The sequence below is a fragment of the Bos javanicus genome, chromosome 11 (genome assembly GCF_032452875.1).
Source record: "Bos javanicus breed banteng chromosome 11, ARS-OSU_banteng_1.0, whole genome shotgun sequence".
NCBI classification, from domain to species: domain Eukaryota; kingdom Metazoa; phylum Chordata; class Mammalia; order Artiodactyla; family Bovidae; genus Bos; species Bos javanicus.
The window spans coordinates 19,184,777-19,207,293 of record NC_083878.1 but is presented as its reverse complement, the minus strand read 5'-3'; the positions used below and the strand labels follow the sequence as shown (position 1 = coordinate 19,207,293).

Sequence of the window (22,517 nt, the reverse complement as noted above, 5' to 3'; positions counted from 1 at the left end):
GGGTTCTTAATTTATATTAATAAGTATATCAGAAAATAGAACATAATGCACGTGATGAACATAAATGTGTGACCTGGATCAGACAAAAAATATAATCATTTACAGAATCCATTTATCTCATCTAAATGTGATTAAAGTCTCTTGGTTTCTTTCTCTTTAGTTGCAAACTCCTCTGAATTGTCTGCGTCCATGTCTTACTATGTACTTGGCAGAGCCGCTATGGATGGTCCCCTGAATGAATGTTCTGTCTCTCTTCCCCAGTATCACCTTCTGACAGTCTGTTGTTGCACTTGATAGCGCTTTCTTATTTTTATTTTTTAGCTCCTTCCCCTCCAATTCAATAGGAAGTGGAGTTGGTCTGTTTTCTTGACGGAAGCTTTTACTCTTTTCCTAGGTTTTTTTTTTTTTTTTTGCTCTGTTGGATCAGAGAGATTTCCATCTCCACTGAATTTCTTCTCCTCAAAATTAGCCCCTCAAAGTCGAATCTTCAAATGACAACGTCAGTTTTCTCATTCTTGCATTACTTTCCAGTGAAGTCAATGTATATAATTACAGTATAAATACTACCATTTGAATCAAAAAGTAGACTAGAACAGATAATTAACAGGTTAGCAGTCTATCAACAATTAACCCATACAGTGGATGGACTAATTTTAAGTGTATGACTTGAATCCACTTTAACAAGATCAAATGTCAAATAAACAGGGCATATCTGTATAGGGGAATTCTAACATTTGATTCAATATGGCCACTCTTTTTAGAAAAAATTGTGGCTAAATATGATGGCTAAATTGTGGCTAAAAATGATCATTTTAACATTTTTAGGTATGCTGTGGCATTAAGTACACTCACATTATGTGCAGTCATCACCACTGTCCATCCACTATCCAGAATTTCTTCATCATCCCAAATGGAAACTCTGTATCCGAGAAAGACTAACTCCCCATCTCCCCCTCCTCTCAGCACCTAGCAACCACCACTCTACTTTCCAGCTTCATGATTTTGACTTTCTAAGTACTTCATATAAGTGCATATGGGATTTATCCTTTTGTGTCTGGCTTCACTTAGTATAATGTTGTCAGCGTTCATCCATGTTGCAGCATGCGTCAGAACTATGTTCCTTTTTAAAACTGAGTAATATTCCATTGTTTGTGTGTTTTTGCTTATCCATTCATCTGTCCATGTACATTTAGGTTGCTTCCATTTTTAAGCCACACCTTAACACATATTTACAGAGTTATAATTTACATGAAGTAAAATGGACTTGTTTTAAGCTTACTGTTGATAAATGTATACATGTACAAAGTCACCATGATGATTAAGTTATAGAGTATTTCCATTACTCCAGGAGTTATAGAGTATTTTCTTTACTCCGGGAGTTTTCCTCCTGTCTTTCTGCAGTTAATTCTCCTACCCCAAACCATCCCATGCCTTGGGCACCACCCATCTGCTTTCTGCCACAGTGAATTAGTTTTGAGACCTTTTTAGGCCTGAGAGATCTTGGTTAGTAATGAGATAAAGAATTCAGAATAAAGGGCTCATTAAATATGGGTGAGATAGGCTCTGGGAGACAAAGGTATTGGAATACACACGAGGACGCCAGCGACACAGGTACCACACTCAGTGTGGCCTGTGCACAAAAATGTCACCTTGACTGATCAAGGTTAGGACCAACTTTCCTGTGGGAAAGCTACAGATGAATGTTGATGTGGAAAAACCAAGATCACAATTTTCTGAAAGAGAGGAAATGCAGAGAATATATTATGTCCTCTTTGTTACAGTTCTTTTGTTCATATTTTTTCTTAATGTCCTAGAGGAGGCAAGAATATTCTTCTAGAAATTTTAAGACCCATGCGCAGCCTCTCCCTCTTGTTCGTGGGAGGAAGAGCTTCCCCTCCTCATTCTTTGGTCCACCCTAAGACAGATAGTGAGGACACGGAGCTCTCACAGTGGTAGAAAAGAGCTAACAGAGAGGGCTGCGCCAGCTTCAGACGCCTAAGATAAAATGCGGTATATTCAGCTCTGCATGGGCTTAACTGCAGATGAGAAAAGTAACTATTTCAAAGCAGAGAATTTAGGCAGTGTAGACTGTTCACGGGGTGCTTTCAGGCGTCAGAACTGACATGTGCCGTGTCGTGGGCTGTTTCAGTCGTGTCCGACTCTTCATGACCCCATGGACTGTATAGCCCGCCAGGCTCCTCTGTCCGTGGAATTTTCCAGGCGAGAATACTGGAGTGGGTTGCCAACTCCTACTCCAGGGGATCTTCCTGACCCAGGGATCCAGGCTGTGTCTCTTACATCTCCTGCATTGACAGGTGGATTCTTTACCACAGCGCCATCTGGGAAGGCCCTAGAACTGTCATGTTAGCTAAATAACCACAACTAATAGGTGGCTCCATTAATTGCCGAGGCCAGGATTCGATTACCCAGAACACAACCAGATGCACACTTGCTGATGTCTTTCCTATTCAGTTATTCTGATAACCTTGTAAGAGAGTGGCCATAGCCTCTCTCACCTAGGCTCCTTCTCTGGGTGATGTAGCTCTGCTTCTGCGGACCCCTGATCAGGTGCTGCCTGATCAAGACTTTAATCTGATCATTAAAACTGAAGATTCATTATTAATAAACATGAGTAACTAGAATTAAATATTTTTTACTAATAAACCCTACATTGCAAATATTGTTTACTCAAAAGTTTCTTGATTTTTTTTTTTTTTTATAATAGAGACAAAGTAGAAACAACCCACCCTTTCCTTTTTTTGGTAAGCAAGCAACATTTCCTTAAATTCTTGAGTCAACATATGGATTTTTCAGTTCTTTTGTTCTGTCAGCTCTGTTTTCTTTTTAAACCTGTTTTTGAATAAACTTAGCAATTAGCTTTTCTCAAGAAATTTTCATTCATGTCCATTCTTTTTGTCTTACTCTTGCTTTGTAATGCCTTCAGTATTTGCTGCATGTGAAACTTCAACAAGGTGTTTTCTGATCCTGTGTTAAATCATTTGTTTCTTTTGGAGTTCTTATGTGTTCTGATTAATTACATCCTTAGGTGGTCTATATGTTGAATAATCTTCGTTTCCATTTTTCTTTACTTTTCACTGTGATATACCTGTGAAAAATGTAAATGGGTTGTCAAACAAGAGAAGTAACTTTTTCCATCTTGAATGATTAACCTGAGTGTAATACCCAAAGGAGTATGTCAAGGTTGTATATTGTCACCCTGCTTATTTAACTTATACCCAGAGTACATCATGAGAAACGCTGGACTGGAAGAAACACAAGCTGGAATCAAGATTGCTGGGAGAAATATCGATAACCTCAGATATGCAGATGACACCACCCTTATGGCAGAAAGTGAAGAGGAACTCAAAAGTCTCTTGATGAAAGTGAAAGCGGAGAGTGAAAAAGTTGGCTTAAAACTCAACATTCAGAAAACGAAAATCATGGCATCCGGTCCCATCACTTCATGGGAAATAGATGGGGAAACAGTGGAAACAGTGTCAGACTTTATTTTTTTGGGTTCCCAAATCACTGCAGATGGTGATTGCAGCCATGAAATTAAAAGACGCTTACTCCTTGGAAGGAAAGTTATGACCAACCTAGATAGCATATTCAAGAGCAGAGACATTACTTTGCCAACAAAGGTCCGTCTAGTCAAGGCTATGGTTTTTCCAGTGGTCATGTATGGATGTGAGAGTTGGACTGTGAAGAAGGCTGAGTGCCGAAGAATTGATGCTTTTGAACTGTGGTGTTGAAGAAGACTCTTGAGAGTCCCTTGGACTGCAAGGAGCTCCAACCAGTCCATTCTGAAGGAGGTCAGCCCTGGGATTTCTTTGGAGGGAATGATGCTGAAGCTGAAACTCCAGTACTTTGGCCACCTCATGCGAAGAGTTGACTCATTGGAAAAGACCCTGATGCTGGGAAGGATTGGGGGCAAGAGGAGAAGGGGACGACAGAGGATGAGATGGCTGGATGGCATCACCGACTCGATGGCCATGAGTTTGAGTGAACTCTGGGAGTTGGTGATGGACAGGGAGGCCTGGTGTGCTGCAATTCATGGGGTCACAAAGAATCGGACATGACTGAGCAACTGAACTGAACTGAATACCCATGCCATGAAGCTCTCTTTAAAAGTTACTCTGTATTATCTAATTTTGCATCAAGTGTTGAAAATTAATTCTACAGACTGTTCTTAATACATGGAGTGAGCAACAATGTTTACACATGTTGGTATTCATCTGCTTTATAGAAAATAAAAGCCTGAAATAGATTTAAGTGGACAAATGAGTAGAATTAGGTCATGTGAAAGACAATGAACTGAGGGAGGGGGGCTCTTCTTAATTGGAAATCTTTGCGTGTTGATGGCGTGAACTAAACTGGTGAGACTGGCAGAAAGCCTGTGGTTTTTCCTAGATCTGTGTCTGTGCTGGGAAGCTAGAATTTAGCTGGTGGAAGAAGAATTGCTGGAAAATGGACTAAGGTTACTCTCAGGAATTATTAAGTGGGGAGGTTTAGGGAATGGTGAAACTGGGTAATCATAGTTAAATCCATTTCACCTGTAACCTGCCTTTGCTAACAAGGTCATTTTACTTGTTGTTCAAAAGACGCCAGGTCCTCTGAGCTGCATGTAGTCCAGCCAGTAAAATGTTTGTCCAAGTTGTTTTCTAGGAATTGGTATCAGGTGTGTCTAGCTCAAGCTGAGCTCGTTTAGACTGGATAGGACCATCCACCTAGGCATGCTGAGTCTGCTGGGTGACCTTTTGATGTTGGAGGGCTAAAACCTCCATCCTCAGACAGCACGAAGCGCCTCTGCTTTTCTACATGCAGAGGCCCGTAGCTTAGTTACACCTGTGCAGATTTACCACATCTGCACACCCTCCACACCTCAGACTACCCTGCTCCCTTAGTCTTTATGTCATTAACACCCAGAGCCCCTTGCCTTCAGGAAGCGGGTTTGAACTGGTTCTCACTCTACTTTGACTGCCTTGTGAGTAAATTCTTTGTTTCCTGCCGTCTCAGAGATTTCGCTTGCTGCCCATCAGGCAAAACAAACCTGGTTCTGTAAACCTGACCAGAGGAAAGAGCAGGCATAAGGACACGAGGCCACAACAGGGTGGAATGCAGACTCCTGCTGGATGTCCTTGAAGCTGTGGAGCTCTGCGCAGCCCCCAAGTACCCCAGGGGGAGAGATGTATGTGGAAGACGTTGAAGTACTGCTACTTTGTCATTTTACCTGGCTATGAAATTTCACCATTTAAACGTTTCTGTGGTTACTCTTCCATGTGTGCAGTCACTATGTAAAATCTTCAGAAGCACCAAGATGCACATTTTGTTCCGTACTGTACTTTCTTTCTTGTCTCATTGCTTTCCCAATTAAACAGCACAGTTTTCTCCTAGGCTCATTTTTGGGAAGCACCTTTATGGAGTGTGCTGAGTGCCAAGAGATTACTATGTCAGTCAGTTCAGTCACTCAGTTGTATCCACTGTTTGTGATCCAATGGACTGCAGCATGCCAGGCCTCCCTGTCCATCACCAACTCCCAGAGCCTGCTCAAACTCATGTCCATTGTGTCGGTGATGCCATCCAACCATCTCATCTTCTGTCGTCCCCTTCTCTTCCTGCCTTCAATTTTTCCCAGCATCAGGGTCTTTTCCAATGAGTCGGTTCTTCGCATCAGGTGACCATAGTATTGGAGTTTCAGCTTCATCATCAGTCCTTCCAATGAATATTCAGGACTGATCTCCTTTAGGTGGAGAAGGCAATGGCACCCCACTCCAGTACTCTTGCCTGGAAAATCCCATGGATGGAGGAGCATGGTAGGCTGCAGTCCATGGGGTTGCTAGGAGTCGGACACGACTGAGCGACTTCACTTTCACTTTTCCCTTTCATGCATTGGAGAAGGAAATGGCAACCCACTCCAGTGTTCTTGCCTGGAGAATCCCAGGGATGGGGGAGCCTGGTGGGCTGCCGTCTGTGGGGTCGCACAGAGTTGGACACGACTGAAGCGACTTAGCAGCTGCAGCAGCAGATCTCCTTTAGGATGGACTGGTTGGATCTCCTTGCAGTCCAAGGGACTCTCAAGAGTCTTCTCCAACACCACAGTTCAAAATCATTAATTCTTTGGTGCTTGGCTCTCTTTATAGTCCAACTCTCACATCCATGAATGACTACTGTGGACCTTTGCTGGTAAAGTAATGTCTCCCAAGGAGCAAGCATCTTTTAATTTCATGGCTGCAGTTACCATCTGCAGTGATTTTGGAGCCCCCCAAAATAAAGTCTGTCACTGTTTCCATTGTTTCCCCATCTATTTGCATGAAGTGATGGGACCAGATGCCATGATCTTAGTTTTCTGAATATTGAGTTTTAAGCCAACTTTTTCACTCTCCTCTTTCACTTTCATCAAGAGGCTCTTTAGTTCTTCGTTTTCTGCCATAAGGGTGGTGTCATATGGGTATCTGAGGTTACTGATATTTCTCCAGGCAATCTTGATTCCAGCTTGTGCTTCATCCAGCCTGGCATTTTGCATGATGTACTCTGCATATAAGTTAAATAAGCAGGGTGACAATATACTATAGATGTGCTAATATAAATTAATTAAGAAAAGTGATTCAAATCTTGTTTCTGCCATGGACAGAGGAGCCTGGGGTTGTGCATGCATAGAGTGCATGCATGGGGTTGCAGAGTTGGACGTGACTGAGCACATTTAAAGAGTCTGGGGTGATACTAGGTAATTTGCATTTAATTAAAAGTAAAAAGTGTCATATGTGGAAATTTTGACTAAAATAAAATTGAGACCATTAAAGCTAACGTAATACCAGTTTATTTGCAAGCATATGAAAAATGTGTGTGTTACCTTTGGGTCCTAAAAGTAATTAAATTTTATTTCCACTAACACACATATACAGGCCACACAGGCAAATGGAGATACAGGTCAAGAAAAAAAAAAACTTTTTTTTTTTTGCCTTAGCTATGTACATAATTAGGAGAGTTTGAGTCAAGTCTACCTAGATAAAGACTGATTTTTACATTTAGTGCATCACTTCTGAGTAGTATTCTGATAGATGAATGTCAGCTGAGCTAATGTTTTCTCATTAACCCCAAAGATGTAAACTATTGAGGAATCAATTCTAGCGCTGGCTATGTAGAGCTCAATATCTGCTCCCTTCACGGCTTCAAAGGAAATGGGAAGGTAGTGGTATTGCCTTTATCAACAGTTCCCTAGGCTTGATTCATAAAAGTATCGTGTTGAATATGAGACAAATCATTGAAATATGAGACAAAAATCCATTGGAAAAGTAAACAGGAAATTTTGATATTAACATGTATTCTTCAGGGTAGGCTTTCCATGTTGTCAAGAAATGAACAGAGCATACCAGGAAAATGTTATTTTCTATTATTAACTTTGTATTTATTTTTCAGAATAGGAATTCATCTTTTATGATCCAATTATGTTCCTAAATGAAGTTATTTGATGACTATAGTCCAAAGATAGCTTCTATCAACTCCTAGGTATTTATTGTCTCTACATATTCGTGCTGCCTTAGGATTATACCTTTACTCCTAAATTTTTTTGTGGTAAAATATACAGAACATGAAACTACCATCTTAACCATGTTCAGTATACAGTTCAGTGGTATTAAGTACGTTTATATTCCTGAGTAACCATCTCCAGTACTCTTCCTCTTGAAAAACAAACTCAATACACATTAAAGAGTAACTCTTAACTCCTAGTTATACTTTTTGGTATGAATGCTTTACAGTTTTATCACTCTAACTACATTGTAAGCTCCTATATGGAGCAGTTATGTTTTAGTTACATAACATACACATTTGGTACTTACTGTCAGTCCCTGTTCCAAGTGCTTTGCAAATATTGGCTTGCATAATTATTCATCTTTGTATGTTGCAGAGGGTCTAGCATGTGCTTTGCACGTGGAACACACAAAATATTTGTGGAATGAATTTTGTAAGCATTGAGCTATTACAAACAGCTGTGAAAAGAAGAGAAGTGAAAAGCACAGGAGACAAGGAAAGATACAAGCATCTGAATGCAGAGTTCCAAAGAATAGCAAGGAGAGATGAGAAAGCCTTCCACAGTGATCAATGCAAAGAAATTGAGGAAAACAACAGAATGGGAAAGACTAGAGATCTCTTCAAGAAAATTAGAGATACCAGGGGAACATTTCATACAAAGATGGACTTGATAAAGGACAGAAATGGTATGGACCTAACAGAAGCAGAAGCTATTAAGAGGTGACAAGAATACACAGAAGAACTGTACAAAAAAGTGCTTCACAACCCAGATAATCACGATGGTGTGATCACTCACCTAGAGCCAGACACCCTGGAATGTGAAGTCAAGTGGCCCTTAAAAAGCATCACTACAAACAAAGCTAGTGGAGGTGATGGAATTCCAGTTGAGCTATTTCAAATCCTGAAAGATGATGCTGTGAAAGTGCTGTACTCAATATGCCAGCAAATTTGGAAAACTCAGCAGTGGCCACAGGACTGGAAATGGTCAGTTTTCATTTCAATCCCAAAGAAAGGCAATGCCAAAGAATGCTCAAAATACGGCACAATTGCACTCATCTCACACGCTAGTAAAGTAATACTCAAAATTCTCCAAGCCAGGCATCAGCAATATGTGAACCATGAATTTCCTGATGTTCAAGCTGGTTTTAGAAAGGGCAGAGGAACCAGAGATCAAATTGCCAACATCCGTTGGATCATGGAAAAAGGAAGAGAGTTCCAGAAAAACATCTATGTCTGCTTTATTGACTATGCCAAAGCCTTCGACTGTGTGGATCGCAATAAACTGTGGAAAATTCTTCAAGAGATGGGAATACCAGACCATCTGACCTGCCTCTTGAGAAACCTATATGCAGGTCAGGAAGCAACAGTTAGAACTGGACATGGAACATCAGACTGGTTCCAAATAGGAAAAGGAGTACATCAAGGCTGTATTGGAGAAGGCAATGGCACCCCACTCCGGTACTCTTGCTTGGAAAATCCCATGGATGGAGGAGCCTGGTAGACTGCAGTCCATGGGGTGGCTAAGAGTCTGACACGACTGAGTGGCTTCACTTTGACTTTTCACTTTCATGCATTGGAGAAGGAAATGGCAACCCACTCCAGTATTCTTGCCTAGAGAATCCCAGAGATGGGGGAGCCTAGTGGGCTGTCATCTATGGGGTTGCACAGAGTCAGACACGACTAAAGCGACTTAGCAGCAGCAGCAGCAAGGCTCTGTATATTGTCACCTTGCTTATTTAACTTCTATGCAGAGTACATCATGAGAAATGCTGGGCTGGAAGAAGCACAAGCTGGAATCAAGATTGCCGGGAGAAATATCAATAACCTCAGATATGCAAATGACACCACCCTTATGGCAGAAAGTGAAGAGGAACTAAAAAGCCTCTTGATGAAAGTGAAAGAGGAGAGTGAAAAAGTTGGCTTAAAACTCAACATTCAGAAAACGAAGATCATGGCATCTAGTCCCATCACTTCATGGCAAATAGATGGGGAAACAGTGGAAACAGTGTCAGACTTTATTTTTTGGGGCTCCAAAAGGACTGCAGATGGTGATTGCAGCCATGAAATTAAAAGACGCTTACTCCTTGAAAGGAAAGATATGACCAACCTAGATAGCATATTCAAAAGCAGAGACATTACTTTGCCAACAAAGGTCCGTCTAGTCAAGGCTATGGTTTTTCCAGTGGTCATGTATGGATGTGAGAGTTGGACTGTGAAGAAAGCTGAGCGCTAAAGAATTGATGCTTTTGAACTGTGGTGTTGGAGAAGACTCCTGAGAGTCCCTTGGACTGCAAAGAGATCTAACCAGTCCATTATAAAGGAGATCAGTCTTGGGTGTTCTTTGGAAGGACTGATGCTGAAGCTGAAACTCCAGTACTTTGGCCACCTCATGTGAAGAGTTGACTCATTGGAAAAGACTCTGATGCTGGGAGGGATTGGGGGCAAGAGGAGAAGGGGACGACAGAGGATGAGATGGCTGGATGGCATCACCGACTCGATGGCCATGAGTTTGAGTGAACTCTGGGAGTTGGTGATGGACAGGGAGGCCTGGTGTGCTGCAATTCATGGGGTCACAAAGAGTCGGACACGACTGAGCGACTGAACTGAACTGAAGCATTTCCAAGTGACTGTGGCTGTTCTTCTGGTTGGAAAGTTACCTTGGGAAAATTTATTTTGGGAATAATCTGACACTGGGTGCAAGTTTAAAGAAATTCTTTATTTTAGTCATACTTAGGCTAGAAGAATTGATGCTTTTGAAGTGTGGTGTGGGAGATGACTCTTGAGAGTCCCTTGGATTGCAAAGGAGATCCAACCAGTCCATCCTAAAGGAAATCAGTCTTGAATATTCATTGGAAAGACTGATGCTGAAGCTCCAATACTTTGGCCACCTGATGCGAAGAACCGACTCATTGGAAAAGACCCTGATGCTGGGAAAAATTGAAGGCGGGAGGAGAAGATGAGATGGTTGGATGGCATCACCGACCGGATGGACATGGGTTTGAGCAAGTTCTGGGAGTTGGTGATGGACAGGGAAGCCTGGCATGCTGCAGTCAATGGGATTGCAAATGCTATAAGAAGTGATTCAAAGAAGTCAAGGTTTTCCTTTTTGCCGGGATCCGCGCTCAACTCAGAAATCTAAGACTGGTGTAAAGGGAAGACCTCGAGGCTAGAAGGCAACAGGCCAGGTCCGAGCTGCCAAGAGCGGGCGGGGGCGGGTCCTCTGCGGGGCGGTGCTCCGGGGGCGGGGCCCGACGGCGGGGCGGGGCGGGGCAGGGGCGGGGCCTGGGCGGGGCGCGAGACGGCACCCGGCGGCGATGGCGGCGGACGGGGACTGGCAGGATTTCTATGAGTTCCAGGAGCCGGCCCGGAGCCTGCAGGACCAAGAGAACTGTAACGCGAGCCCCGAGGCCGGAGCAGGGCCGGGCGGGGGTGGCGACGGCTTCCCAGCGCTGGCCTGCCACTTGGAGGAGAAGCTGAGCCTGTGTTTCCGCCCCTCGGGTCCAGCCGCCGAGCCCCCGAGGGCGGCTGTGCGGCCCATCACCGAGTGCAGCCTCCTGCAGGGGGACGAGTGAGTGCGGGCCCAGGCGGGGAGCGGGCGGGAGCCTCCCTGCCCCTCGTCCAGCCCCTCTCGCCCTGCCCACTGGCCCGGGGTCAGCAGCCTCGGCGGGACTCCGACCGCAGGCTCCTCCCCGCTCTCTCCTTCCGCCTCCAACTCTGGAGTCCCGCCCCTCCGTGTTCTCCCACCTCCTTCCTTGAGGCTTTCGGCCTGTGAACTCCTGGGAATTTAAATCTCGTGTTCTCCTGCCCCTCTATGAGCCCTTAAGCCTCCTTCTGCTTCCTGGAAGCCAACCTCTGTTTGGTTTCGAGAGGAGTCTTGTACTGAGCTTCATAGTTGCAGATAGTACTTCCTCGGGCACATGTGTAGCCATTCATTCGCTCAACTAAAATTTATTAAGCGCCTGCTACGTGCTGCTTCGCACTGGAAATACCAAGGTGACTGGACATTACAGCTGTCAAGCAGAGCGCAACCCAGAGTGGAAGCTAGATTTGTAAACAAACATTTTATGAATGTTACAAACGCTCTGATACATATGCAAAACACAGGGAATCTTGTGTATGTGTGTGTGAAGAAAGACTTCATAGAGAAAACTGGATCCTGATGGATGAGTGGGAGTTTGCCTGGCAAGTGAAGAAATGTTACTAGTATTCTAGCTCAGGGATACAGTGCATGCAAAGGTACTGACGTTGAAGCAGGCTTTATGCCACAGGAGATTATTGGCTACATCTGAGAGCTCAGGTTGAGTGCGAGTCCCCTCAGAGGCAAAAAGGAAAAGACCTGGTTATTAATAGGAAGGATCACCTAGTCTGGTAGGGAGATCGGTGCATAAACAAGTAATTATTTCAGGGCAATGGTCAGAAATTCACCGGGATTTATGAGAGCTAGGAGAAAGGAGGGACAGAGGTTATTTAACCTCCTAGAACCCCAGTTATAATTTAGTTAAATGAGGGTTGTTATGCACCATAGTTTTCCTCCAAAAGAGACTGAAAGGAATGAGAGTGAGGGATTTGACAATATTGTAATGTAGGGGGAGAGGAGCTCTGGAGAGCCTGAGGGTAAAATTACAGAGTAAACACTGAGGTTGTGGGTTCAGTTCAGTCACTCAGTCGTATCTGACTCTTTGCGACCCCATGAATCACAGCATGCCAGGCCTCCCTGTCCATCACCAACTCCCGGAGTTCACTCAGACTTGCGTCCATCGAGTCGGTGATGCCATCCAGCCATCTCATCCTTTGTCGTCCCCTTCTCCTCCTGCGGTTGTGGTTAGGGATGGATTTTCAGAGCATTGATGGGATGGAAGGATTAGAGGTTAGGGAAGAATGCTTCAGCTGAAGCTCCAGTACTTTGGCCACCTGATGCAAAGAGCCGGCGCACTGAAAAAGACCCTGATGCTGGAAAAGATTGAAGGCAGGAGGAAAAGGGATGAGATGGTTGGATGGCATCATGGATTCAATGGATATGAGTTTGAGGAAACTCTGGGAGATGGTGAAGGACAGGGAAGCCTGGTGTGCTGCAGACCATGGGGTCACAAAGAGTTGGACTGAGCGATTGAGCAACTGAACAACAAAGAATGCTTGAGAGAAGGCTCCATGGGCAAAGGGTGGAGCTTGTCATTTGATGGTTTTCTTTCCTCTGTGAATCAGAAGATTAGGAAGAGGGAGTTGGGAATGGAGGCCAGTGGCTTAGCTAGCAGTGGTTCAGGGCCAGCTCTGTTTAGAGACTATGTCTTTTCATTGGTACCTCTGTGCTGTGTTCTGCCCCGGCAGAGAAGGAGGAGTTTATGATTGGATATTATACACACAGATAGGCAAGCTTCCCAGGTGCCTCGCAGTGGTGAAGAATCCCCTGCCAGTGCAAGAGACACAGGTTTGATCCCTGTGTTGGGAAGATCCCCTGGAATAGGAAATGGCAACCCACTCCAGTATTCTTGCCTGAAGAATCCCATGGACAGAGGAGCCTGGTGGGCTACTATCCATAGGATCACAAAGAGTTGGACACGACTGAGCCTGCAGTCAGTGGCAAAAGACATTTTAAACAGTCTATTCCCAAAGAGAAGATAGTGTTATGCATAGATTTATATACTCAGAATCAGTAGACTCAGGATGTACTCCGGATTTTAAAATCATATTTATTATATATTTGGGTTTATCAAGAGTAACTTATCAAAATGAATTAGTAGCTTGTACACAGAGAAGATTCCCTATTTTTCATTCACCTGTACTGTCTGAAAAGGAGTGTATTTTAACCTTTGCTTAAATCTTAGGTTGATACAAAACTTTTGTTACTCTTGATAATGATTTTTCGTAGATATTACATTGGTGGTCTTGCATGTTGCTTGATTTGGGAATGCATAAGAAATCAATCTTTTCTAAGCAGGAGTTGCCTGCCACTCTCATGGTCCCTGTTCTGTTGCATAAACATGCTCTCCATTACTTGATGGAGTTCATTCCTGTTCCTTTAACTAGAGAGAGTTGAGAATTCTTTCACTCAGATAGGGCCCTTCCTTAGAGCACTTTATTCTTTTCTGAGTCCCGGTTTTAGTTTTGGTTACATACAGATTGTGCTTATTGGCTGAAGTTTTACTTGAGAAGGGTCTAGTGAGGGATTGAATGCCAGTGAGACTTTGACCTCCTTTGGAAAAGAGCCGCCCTGCTAGTTGTTGATGATTGGCTGTAATGCTTTATGATAGGACGAAGGCAGTTCCTGTCTTGATTGGAGTATTCTGGAAATCTTTCAGTTAGTCCGGCCTTGTGTCCTTTCAACCACAAATGTTCTGGCCTTGGTGAAGATAGAGGACTGTGACTTGTCCTTCATTTTCTTGGGAGATCAAATTCACCCACAGTCAATTATTCTACATGAAATCTTCCACTCCACTTGTCCTTTTATTATGGCCTCAATTAAGAAGGAACAACGGACAAAACAAACCTCAAAAACTCTGGACTGTCTTCACCTACTAGAGTATCCTAGTGGTTCCTGACCAGGGTTCAGTGTATGGTCAGTCATTTAGTATTTGAAAATCTTCTACCCAGGACAAGGTGGGCCAGCAAGTTTAGCAACCCGGAGTGTTTGCAATTTGAGCATGTTGGCATTAGAGGAAATGAGGATTCCAGCAGAGAGGAGGATAGGAATGAACCATGCATACGAGAGATTTTCTGGGTAAATGAGCCAGTTTTCTCGAGCTTTTTGTGTTCACATACTCATGGAGGCTAATATGCATTCAGCAGCCAAATGTCATTTGGGGATTGTCTGTTTTTGGCCGTTGTGGTCCCGTTGCTTCTCTTTTAGACAAATTCCAGTTCATTAAATCAGTATGTTGTTTCTCTGTTTTGAAGCTTGCATTCTTATTTTTATAATCCCGGTGGTCTTATTTTTGTATCCTAGTATCTTACACACTTAGAAAAAAACCCACCCAATTTTTTAGTGGCTTATTTACAATTAGATACTTGTTAAAAATATTAGCTTTTTTTTTTTTAAATGAATTGTATGTGTGTATCTCTGACCATTAAATAGCTTATTTGTGTAATGTTTAACTTTACTTACACTAATTAAATTTAATTTAATTTATATTTCTGAACTCTTTTTTTCATATAATCCCTTTTGAAAAAAAGGTTGTTATTACTTTGGGATTGAAACTGAATTTTGGACATGAAATTGGTTTGCAGTCCTTATTTTGGTATGGTTTGGAGGTTTCATCAATATAACTAATTTGAATGAATGCTTTGAGTTAGAGCTGGAAGACATGTCAGCCATCCTTATCCAAGCTTCCTGTTTTAAAAAGAGCAGCTAACGCCTGCAGAAGTTAAAGTACATGGTCAGAGACTGATTGAAGACGAATGGAGACAAGAGTCTGTTTTCTGAATTTAGTCAAGTGCTCTTTTCATTTTACTCTATTGCCTCCTCAAAATTCTGGTTGTTAATAAGGAAGAGTAATTGCATTGGGTAGAATCTGTGTATTATATTGTGAACTCCCTTTCTTTCCCTTTTCATCTTATCTTAGTCTTACACTATCAATTAGATATTAAGCCCTAGTCTCATATTGAGGCTGACCTTCTCCTGGCAATTCTTTCTCATTGGTTAAAGAGATTATTCACTCTGTGGAATAGTCTGTATGTTTGAAAGTTACAAAAGAAAAGTAATTATAAAGCACAGTGTATTTACTACCTGTTTTGACTTGTGGTTTAGTTTCCTAATCTGTAAAATGGGGATAATAATGGGTCTTCATGGTACTCTTTTTGAGGGCTGAGTGAGCTAATGTAAGTGAATTGCTTAGAATGTGTGTAAACGGTTTAGGTAATACCTGGCACGCAAGACAGTGGGAATGGTAGCTGCTGTCTTTGTGAGTTTTCTGCTCCATGTCATCTTCCCTCAGGACTTGTCAGCCCAATGGTTGGGTTTTCCTTTAGTCTTATTCAGGAGGCTCTGGTTTGTTCATGCTTTTCTGAGAAACAGTAGGCCTCCTATTTTTCTTTTTTCTTTTGCTGTAATATTTTTTGTTCTCTCACTGTAGTACTAGATATGTTTAATAATGATAGACAGAATGTTAACTTGCATTGATTGTAGTTTTTTTTTTTTTTTTAAGGATTTGGAATGCCCTGACAGATAATTACGGAAATGTAATGCCTGTAGACTGGAAGTCATCCCATACTAGGACCTTGCATTTGCTTACTCTGAATCTCTCAGAAAAAGGGGTAAGTTAGGATTTGCACCAATAGTTTCTGAATAACTGATTCTGATAATGGAACTAAAAATTAGTGTTTCTATCTAACCACAGTTCATTGATTTGCTTCTTATTTCCAAGCTTATGGCAAGTGAAGTGGTCTTCTGTTGCCATCTTGGTTTTTGCTACTGTCCACTTGCTAACATTTCCCTCCAGTTCTTCCCTAGCACAAACTCACCTTTTTTATGTTTACGTAAATTTTCATCACCTGTGTATGAACAGCAATGATCAGCATTTTTTTTTTTTCTAGCTTAAATAACATAACTTTGATACGTTGAGAATGCTCGGTAAGACCCTTAGGCTTTGATTTAATATATGGAGGATTCTGGAGTGTCTACAGAGAGTTAACTTTCTGATGAATTTGATGCTGGATGTAACATGTTTGAATATTGGAGAACCTTTAAAAGACATTTCATTCAAGTCTTGGCTTTTTGATGTGTTCTTGGCTTTTTGATGTGTTCTTGGCTGACTGTTGGAGGCTGCTATGTATGTCTTGGAATTGTAAAGTGAAGACACCTTGAGTAAGGCGTGTGAGCACAGGTAGAAGAACAGCAAAGGGGACAGAAAAGGGAAGAGAATCGCTTTAAGTGGAAAATCACGGTGTGGTTTAACGCTGACGAGAAAGGAGGCCAAATGGAAGTTTCAGGGCTGGACTATTTAAATTCTTCATCAAATAGCAGTGTGAACTCATGCCAGCTCTTTTGGCATGTTCTATATTTCATTAAGTGTATTTGTGTAATTTCTGGGAGTATAATGCAGTAGGATTGTATTTTAAATAGTATTGTTAATGTTTTCTGAAACGATTTTCTTACAAGTGTGATTCAGAAAAGCTTGCTGCCTACTATTTTCTAGTAAAATATAGGATTCTGACTATATTTCTTTGTATTCTAGTACATACAGGATTTATTTGTTCCAGTTATTAATCTCCTTAAGCTGTTTTGCCGGCTGACCTGACATACATTTGGGGGCAGGAATGAAGCAAAATATCTTATCCTCTGTCTTCTGTTTATTTGGATCTTAGCTATCATTCTGGGCTTAGTTCAAGTTTCCCTTCCTCTGTGAAGCTCCCTATTACTGTTTTAGCCTTTGCTGATCTCATGGAATTATATAATTTTAGAGTTGGAAGAGACTTTAAAGGACACTTAATCCAACCTCTCACTTGGGGGGAATCCCCGTTTACAGCGTCTCTGACAGATGGTCATTCAGCCACAGACTAAATCCCAGCAAGGAAGGAAAATGCACTCCTCTCTGTGGGAATCGGTCACACTTGTCAGGGTGTGAAATTTGTAAAGGACTTACATGTCCCACAGAGTTTGACCCCCAAGTCTCCTGGGTGCTGGTCCTCACAGCACTTGATCTGTGTCTTAAATCATCATTGGTGTCTCTTAATTATGTTTGTGGATCTGTCATTAGATTGTAACTTCCTGGTCGATATCTTTGCATGTGTCTTCTCAGTAGCTATCACGGTGCCTGGCACATGGTGAGAACTAAGACAAGTGTTTGTTGAGTGAACAAACGAATAATCTCATCAGTAAGACTATAGGGTCAGAGACCATGGTGGAAAGTTTTTAAAACTGTTTTCTATGTTACTTAACATAGTGCTGAATCCACAATAGCCAGGCAATGAGTACTTTGTTTGACATAATAAAAAATGGTAGAGGAGATCTTTTCATAGTTTCAAAGAGAAGTACTTTAGTCACATGAACAGGACACTCTAATCCAGTTTTACTGAATATTGTTCTTTGGTTACCTCTTGGGAAGTCACTCCCTTTATCTGCCTTTTGACTGTTTTCAATACCAGAGCAATGGTATAAGCAAAGATAGTGATTAGTAGTGACCTGGAGTTTAGTACTCTTGCTCATTGTAAAAGCTCACCTGGAGAACTCAGCAGGTTAAAATGGACAAATGATCATCTCACATCTGAGTATCTTTTTTAAAAATTAATTGTATTACTTTTTGTCTGCACTGGGTCTTTGTTGCTGACAGCTTAGTTGCCCCATGGCATGTCGGATCATCCCTGACCAAGGATTGAACCTGTGTCTTCTGCATTGGCAATCGGATTCTTAACCATTGTACCACCAGGGAAGTCTTAACATCTATCTTCATATGATTATGCAGGTGATGAATACAACTAAGATGAGAAGTCTAGTTCTTGGGAATGAGTAGCACATATTAATTTCCTGAAGAACAAATGCACAGCAAGGAACTATGTAGGAAGCAACCATGTTATTCTATTAGGTAGCATGTAATTAATGTTTGTAACCTGGGAAGTTGCCAACTGTGTGCTCTATTATTTCCATAACTGAGTTATGCAAAATTTATCTTTTGAAGCCATTCTTTAGATTATTTCAACTGTAAAACAGAGTCTGTATGAATTTTTTTTTTGACAAAGGGGAAAGAGATTTCTTTTGCATTAGGATGAGACAAACAGGAAACTACAGCTCCCTAGATTTCAGTTTTTAATTTTTTTTTAAATTGATGTTCAAGATGGGACACTTCTAAATGTGATAGGTCTTTTCTAGAGGAAGGCAACTGGTATGTTCCAAATTCTTACAGGGGCACATTTTTTCCATTTGAGGCAGCTTCTGTTTCATACAGGGAAACAGAACCACGGCTCTGTATCTAAACGTGGCACAGAGAGGAGTGATGGGAATGCTTGGCAAAGAGAAGGCACATCGATGCCTAACGGGAGCGTGAAGAATGAGGCCCATGACAGCCAAGGTTAGTTTTCAAAGCCTGAAAGGGATTCCAGCCCTTAGCATATGCCATCTCTGTGGGGAATGGGCTTGGCTCCCTCTCTGGAAAGATGGTCTGGGATTATTATTTCTGTTGTCATGGAAATTTATTCTAATGGCTTATTGGTATCACTCATGTATTTTGGCAGTAGCTGCAAACCTGTTCTAAATCCAGTGCCGTTCTTGATCCTGCTTATGTGATAGAATGCTTCTAAATTATTTTGCCTTAGGAATATCTCCTGAGCCATATTCTTCCTCCTACCATGTGTGTTTCTTTAGAAACAGGGACTTTGTTTAATGCATCTTTGTATATTCAAGAGTAGAAATAGAAGATAATAATGTGTTCTTTAGGACTAATTTAAAAACTTTCTATTGTCTCTTAAGGGGAAAAAATAAGACAGAACTATGGTTCTCGAGTTACAGCACAGAACCGTGGTTTGAGGGGAGGAGAGTGTTGAAACTTCAGGATCAGTGAATGTAATTCTTAGGTTTATTCTGCATCATCGTACATCCTTATGTGGCCCGTTTCATCTCTCCTTCTACAATCTTGAAATTAAACATCCTCTCTCATCAAGAGCCAGATCTCTTGACCTTTCTCCTTTCTTTATTAACAGGATAACTTAGTTTAAAAAAGTAAACTAAAGCTACAGAACTTAACATGAAAAAGCAGTCTGTCCCCTACTTACCTTATCCTTGATTTCCACTTACCGGTAGCAGCCACTTTCAGCTACTTCAACTGTTTCTTCTAGCAGATAGCATTCTCCTGTCATGTTACTTAATTTTATTCTTCAACTTTAGACTTTATCCATTGACTTTCAACCCAAAGGATGAGGGTTTAGCAGTCTCAGAGTCGTCCCTCCCTCCACCCATAATCCTCACAAAAACTTTGGTTTTCCCTCATCTTCTCAATATAATTATGTCAAAATATTGCGTTGCATCTTCATCATTTGTATTGACTATTTAAAGTTCACATTTAAGTACATTTTATGATGGCGTTTCCTCTTGTAATTTTTTTCCTTCGGGTCATAATAATTGCCTTTTTGTGGTTAATTTAGGTTATCATTAGCTCACTAATTCATGGAGAAGGCAATGGCACCCCACTCCAGTACTCTTGCCTGGAAAATCCCATGGATGGAGGAGCCTGGTAGGCTCCAGTTCATGGGGTCGCTAAGAGTTGGACATGACTGAGCAACTTCACTTTCACTTTTCACTTTCATGCATTGGAGAAGGAAATGGCAACCCACTCCAGTGTTATTGCCTGGAGAATCCCAGGGACAGAGGAGCCTGGTGGGCTGCTGTCTATGGGGTCGCACAGAATCGGACACGACTGAAGCGACTTAGCAGCAGCAAGCAGCAGAGCCATAAAGCTCACTTTAGTAAATGAAACACACTGGGCAACCTCTCAGTCTCTCTTTTCTTTCTCCTGTGTTTTTCTTGTTTCCTTCTGCAGTAACAATTCTAATCTGAATCGGTTACTGTCTAGTTTAGCTCTATAGCCATCATTCTGGGATCTTTACTTCACTGTCGTTACAAGAATCCCCTTCACCTCTTTCTTGGGATAGATCCAGTGTCTGCTTCCTTTTTGGTTTTCCTTCTGCTCTTAATGGAGCACGTTCTGGAGTAGCTTTCTGAGAAAGGTTACATGAGAGGTAAATTGTTCGAGAACTTCCCAGCCTGATGGTTCAGTGAGAAAGCCAACGAGGGTGTCATCACTGCAGTGCAGCATGTACTTGCTGTATGGGGTGGCAGACAGAGCGGGAGGGCCGCTGTGGCTCCTTCCCCAGCCTAATGTGATGAGAGGCAGCACACTGGTGTTTTTTTTCCTTGTATTTCTCACCTGCAGGTTTTTTTTTTTACTCTGTGGTGTGTGTTGACCGTTAAATGTGAGACCTGTGAGAAACTACCAAGGTAGTAGAGACCTACATCCATCCAATTGTGTCTTCAATTTTATATATATAATATATTTATATATATATATACATATATACACAATTATATATATATGCATATGTCTATACTTATGTGTGTGTGTGTGTGTGTATATATATATATATATATATATATGAATAATTTTCCCAAGTAAAATACTATCATTTTAAATTATATACTATCTGTTAGAAATACATGACTGTGGACTTCCCTGGTGGTCCAGTGGTTAAGAATCTGCCTGCCAATGCAGTGGCCACAGGTTTGATCCCTGGTCTGGGAAGATTCCACATGCTGTGGACCAGCTGAGCCCATTCTCCACAACTGTGGGAGCCCTCTGTCTAGAGCTTGTGCTCTGTGACAAGAGAAGCCACTGCAGTGAGAAGCCACTGCAATGAGAAGCCCGCCCACCACAGCTAGAGAGTAGTCCCTGCTCGCTGCAACTAGAGAAAGCCCGTGTGTAGCCATGAAGACCCAGGGTAGCCAAAAATAAATAATAAAATAAAAAATACACGATTGCCTCTTACATAATTCCTTGCCCATCTGTTCTCTGAGAACTCAGTTTCCACTGCTTCTGACAAATAGAGTTCTAATTTCAGTTTTATTCATCGTCTGAATGGTCATGTCATGATGGATTCATGATAGATAGATGATCGCTTGTCCATTTTAAGCTGCTGGGTTTTCCACGTTTGGCCTTTACAGTTAGTAAACTCGAGGCCATTATTATAGGGACTGTTGATAATTGGTGTGGGAGGGTAGAGGACACCGAATGAGCTAGATATGGTCAGATACCCTGGGGATGCCAACAGCAGGCAGCCCTTTAGCATGAGCCTTAGGCATGAAGAGAGGTCAGGAGGGGAACAAGCTACCGGGACCTGTGGAGAGTAGCCATGCAGGTGAGATCAGCTCGACAGGTGCCGCAGCCTTTGGAGTCTGGTGGGGACAGACAGCGGAATACATGCCCAGACTTCTCCCCCGACCCCTGCCCCACCTTCCAGCTCCTCCTAGTATCTGCTAGTGTGTTAGGCCACTAGGGAATCGAAAGCCAAGGGTATCCTTTGATGTAGTCCATAAAGGTCAGTATCCTGGGGCATAGAGTGGGGAGAAAACTGGTAGTGAGGCAAAGGGAAAATCTCCAGGATAGAGTTAAAGATATTTTTGGAAGCTGGAAACTTTTTTGGAAGAAGAGAGGGTTCTGCTGAAAGGGCTAAGTATAACCCTTGTAGACAGTTCCCTTCTGCCAAGAATTTGATTGCTTATCTTTCACTGTATTAGAAGTTAGCCTGCAAGTAACACACTTTGTTTTCTGTGGAATTTTGACATATACCGTTCTTCCTATTAGATCATTAATTAAATAACATTTGCTGCTAACCCTGTCTGTCCCCCCACCCCCGTTTGCTATAATTCCCTACAAATTGCTGTAGAATATCAGATGTTTTCGTACTTCCTGGACCCTCTTCCCCATGAAATAAGCAACGAAGTATATGTCCGTTTGGGCAAAAGGGAATGTGTGCAGTCCCCTAGCAATTTCATGTTTATTCTGCATTCCTCTCCTTTCTGTCCGAGGTGGCTGTGCAATGTACCTCGCATACTGCCTGGTACAGAGTAACTGTAACGAGCTCTGCCTTTTGAACCTCTCAGCAGATGCTCCCTTGGCAGCCCTCTGGACCCAGACACTTTGACTTTGTTGTGATCAGAGGCCCTTCTTTTAACAGTGGCTCGTTTTTGTCTTTAGATGAGTGACAGCTTGCTCTTTGATACCTCAGATGATGAGGAGCTGAGAGAACAGCTGGATATGCATTCAATCATCGTCTCCTGCGTTAACGACGAGCCCCTCTTCACTGCAGACCAGGTACAAAGGACAGTCCCCTCCATCAAGCAAAGGGAACCTCGGCTGCAAAGCCATTTCTTAGTGTGGCCATTAAGTGACGGGTTGTTGGAACTGACTTTTCCCTGTGTTTTCTGGTAATAGAGGCTTAACAGCTTCTGAGGAAAGAAGAAAGTATATGTAATCCAAAGCAGATGGATTATGTTTGTTGGGAACATCTTT

The 22,517-nt window shown here is 42.2% G+C and overlaps 1 protein-coding gene across 3 annotated transcripts in view; it reads left to right on the top strand.

Moving 5' to 3' along the window:
- The first annotated feature begins 10,801 nt into the window (after nt 1-10,801).
- The window catches only part of FEZ2 (fasciculation and elongation protein zeta 2), a 45,139-nt gene continuing 33,423 nt past the window's right edge, over nt 10,802-22,517 (top strand). For 2 of the 3 annotated variants that reach the window (XR_009739324.1, XM_061432068.1), the window contains exons 1-3: nt 10,810-11,098; nt 15,669-15,777; nt 22,203-22,319. Coding sequence is in view for 2 of the 3 variants with exons in the window: in XM_061432068.1 (XP_061288052.1) it covers nt 10,845-11,098; nt 15,669-15,777; nt 22,203-22,319 (480 nt within the window). In the remaining variant the exon portion in view is untranslated. Of the gene's footprint in view, nt 11,099-15,668; nt 15,778-22,202; nt 22,320-22,517 lie in introns of all 3 variants that reach the window. The other variant, XM_061432067.1, reaches the window with a different exon arrangement.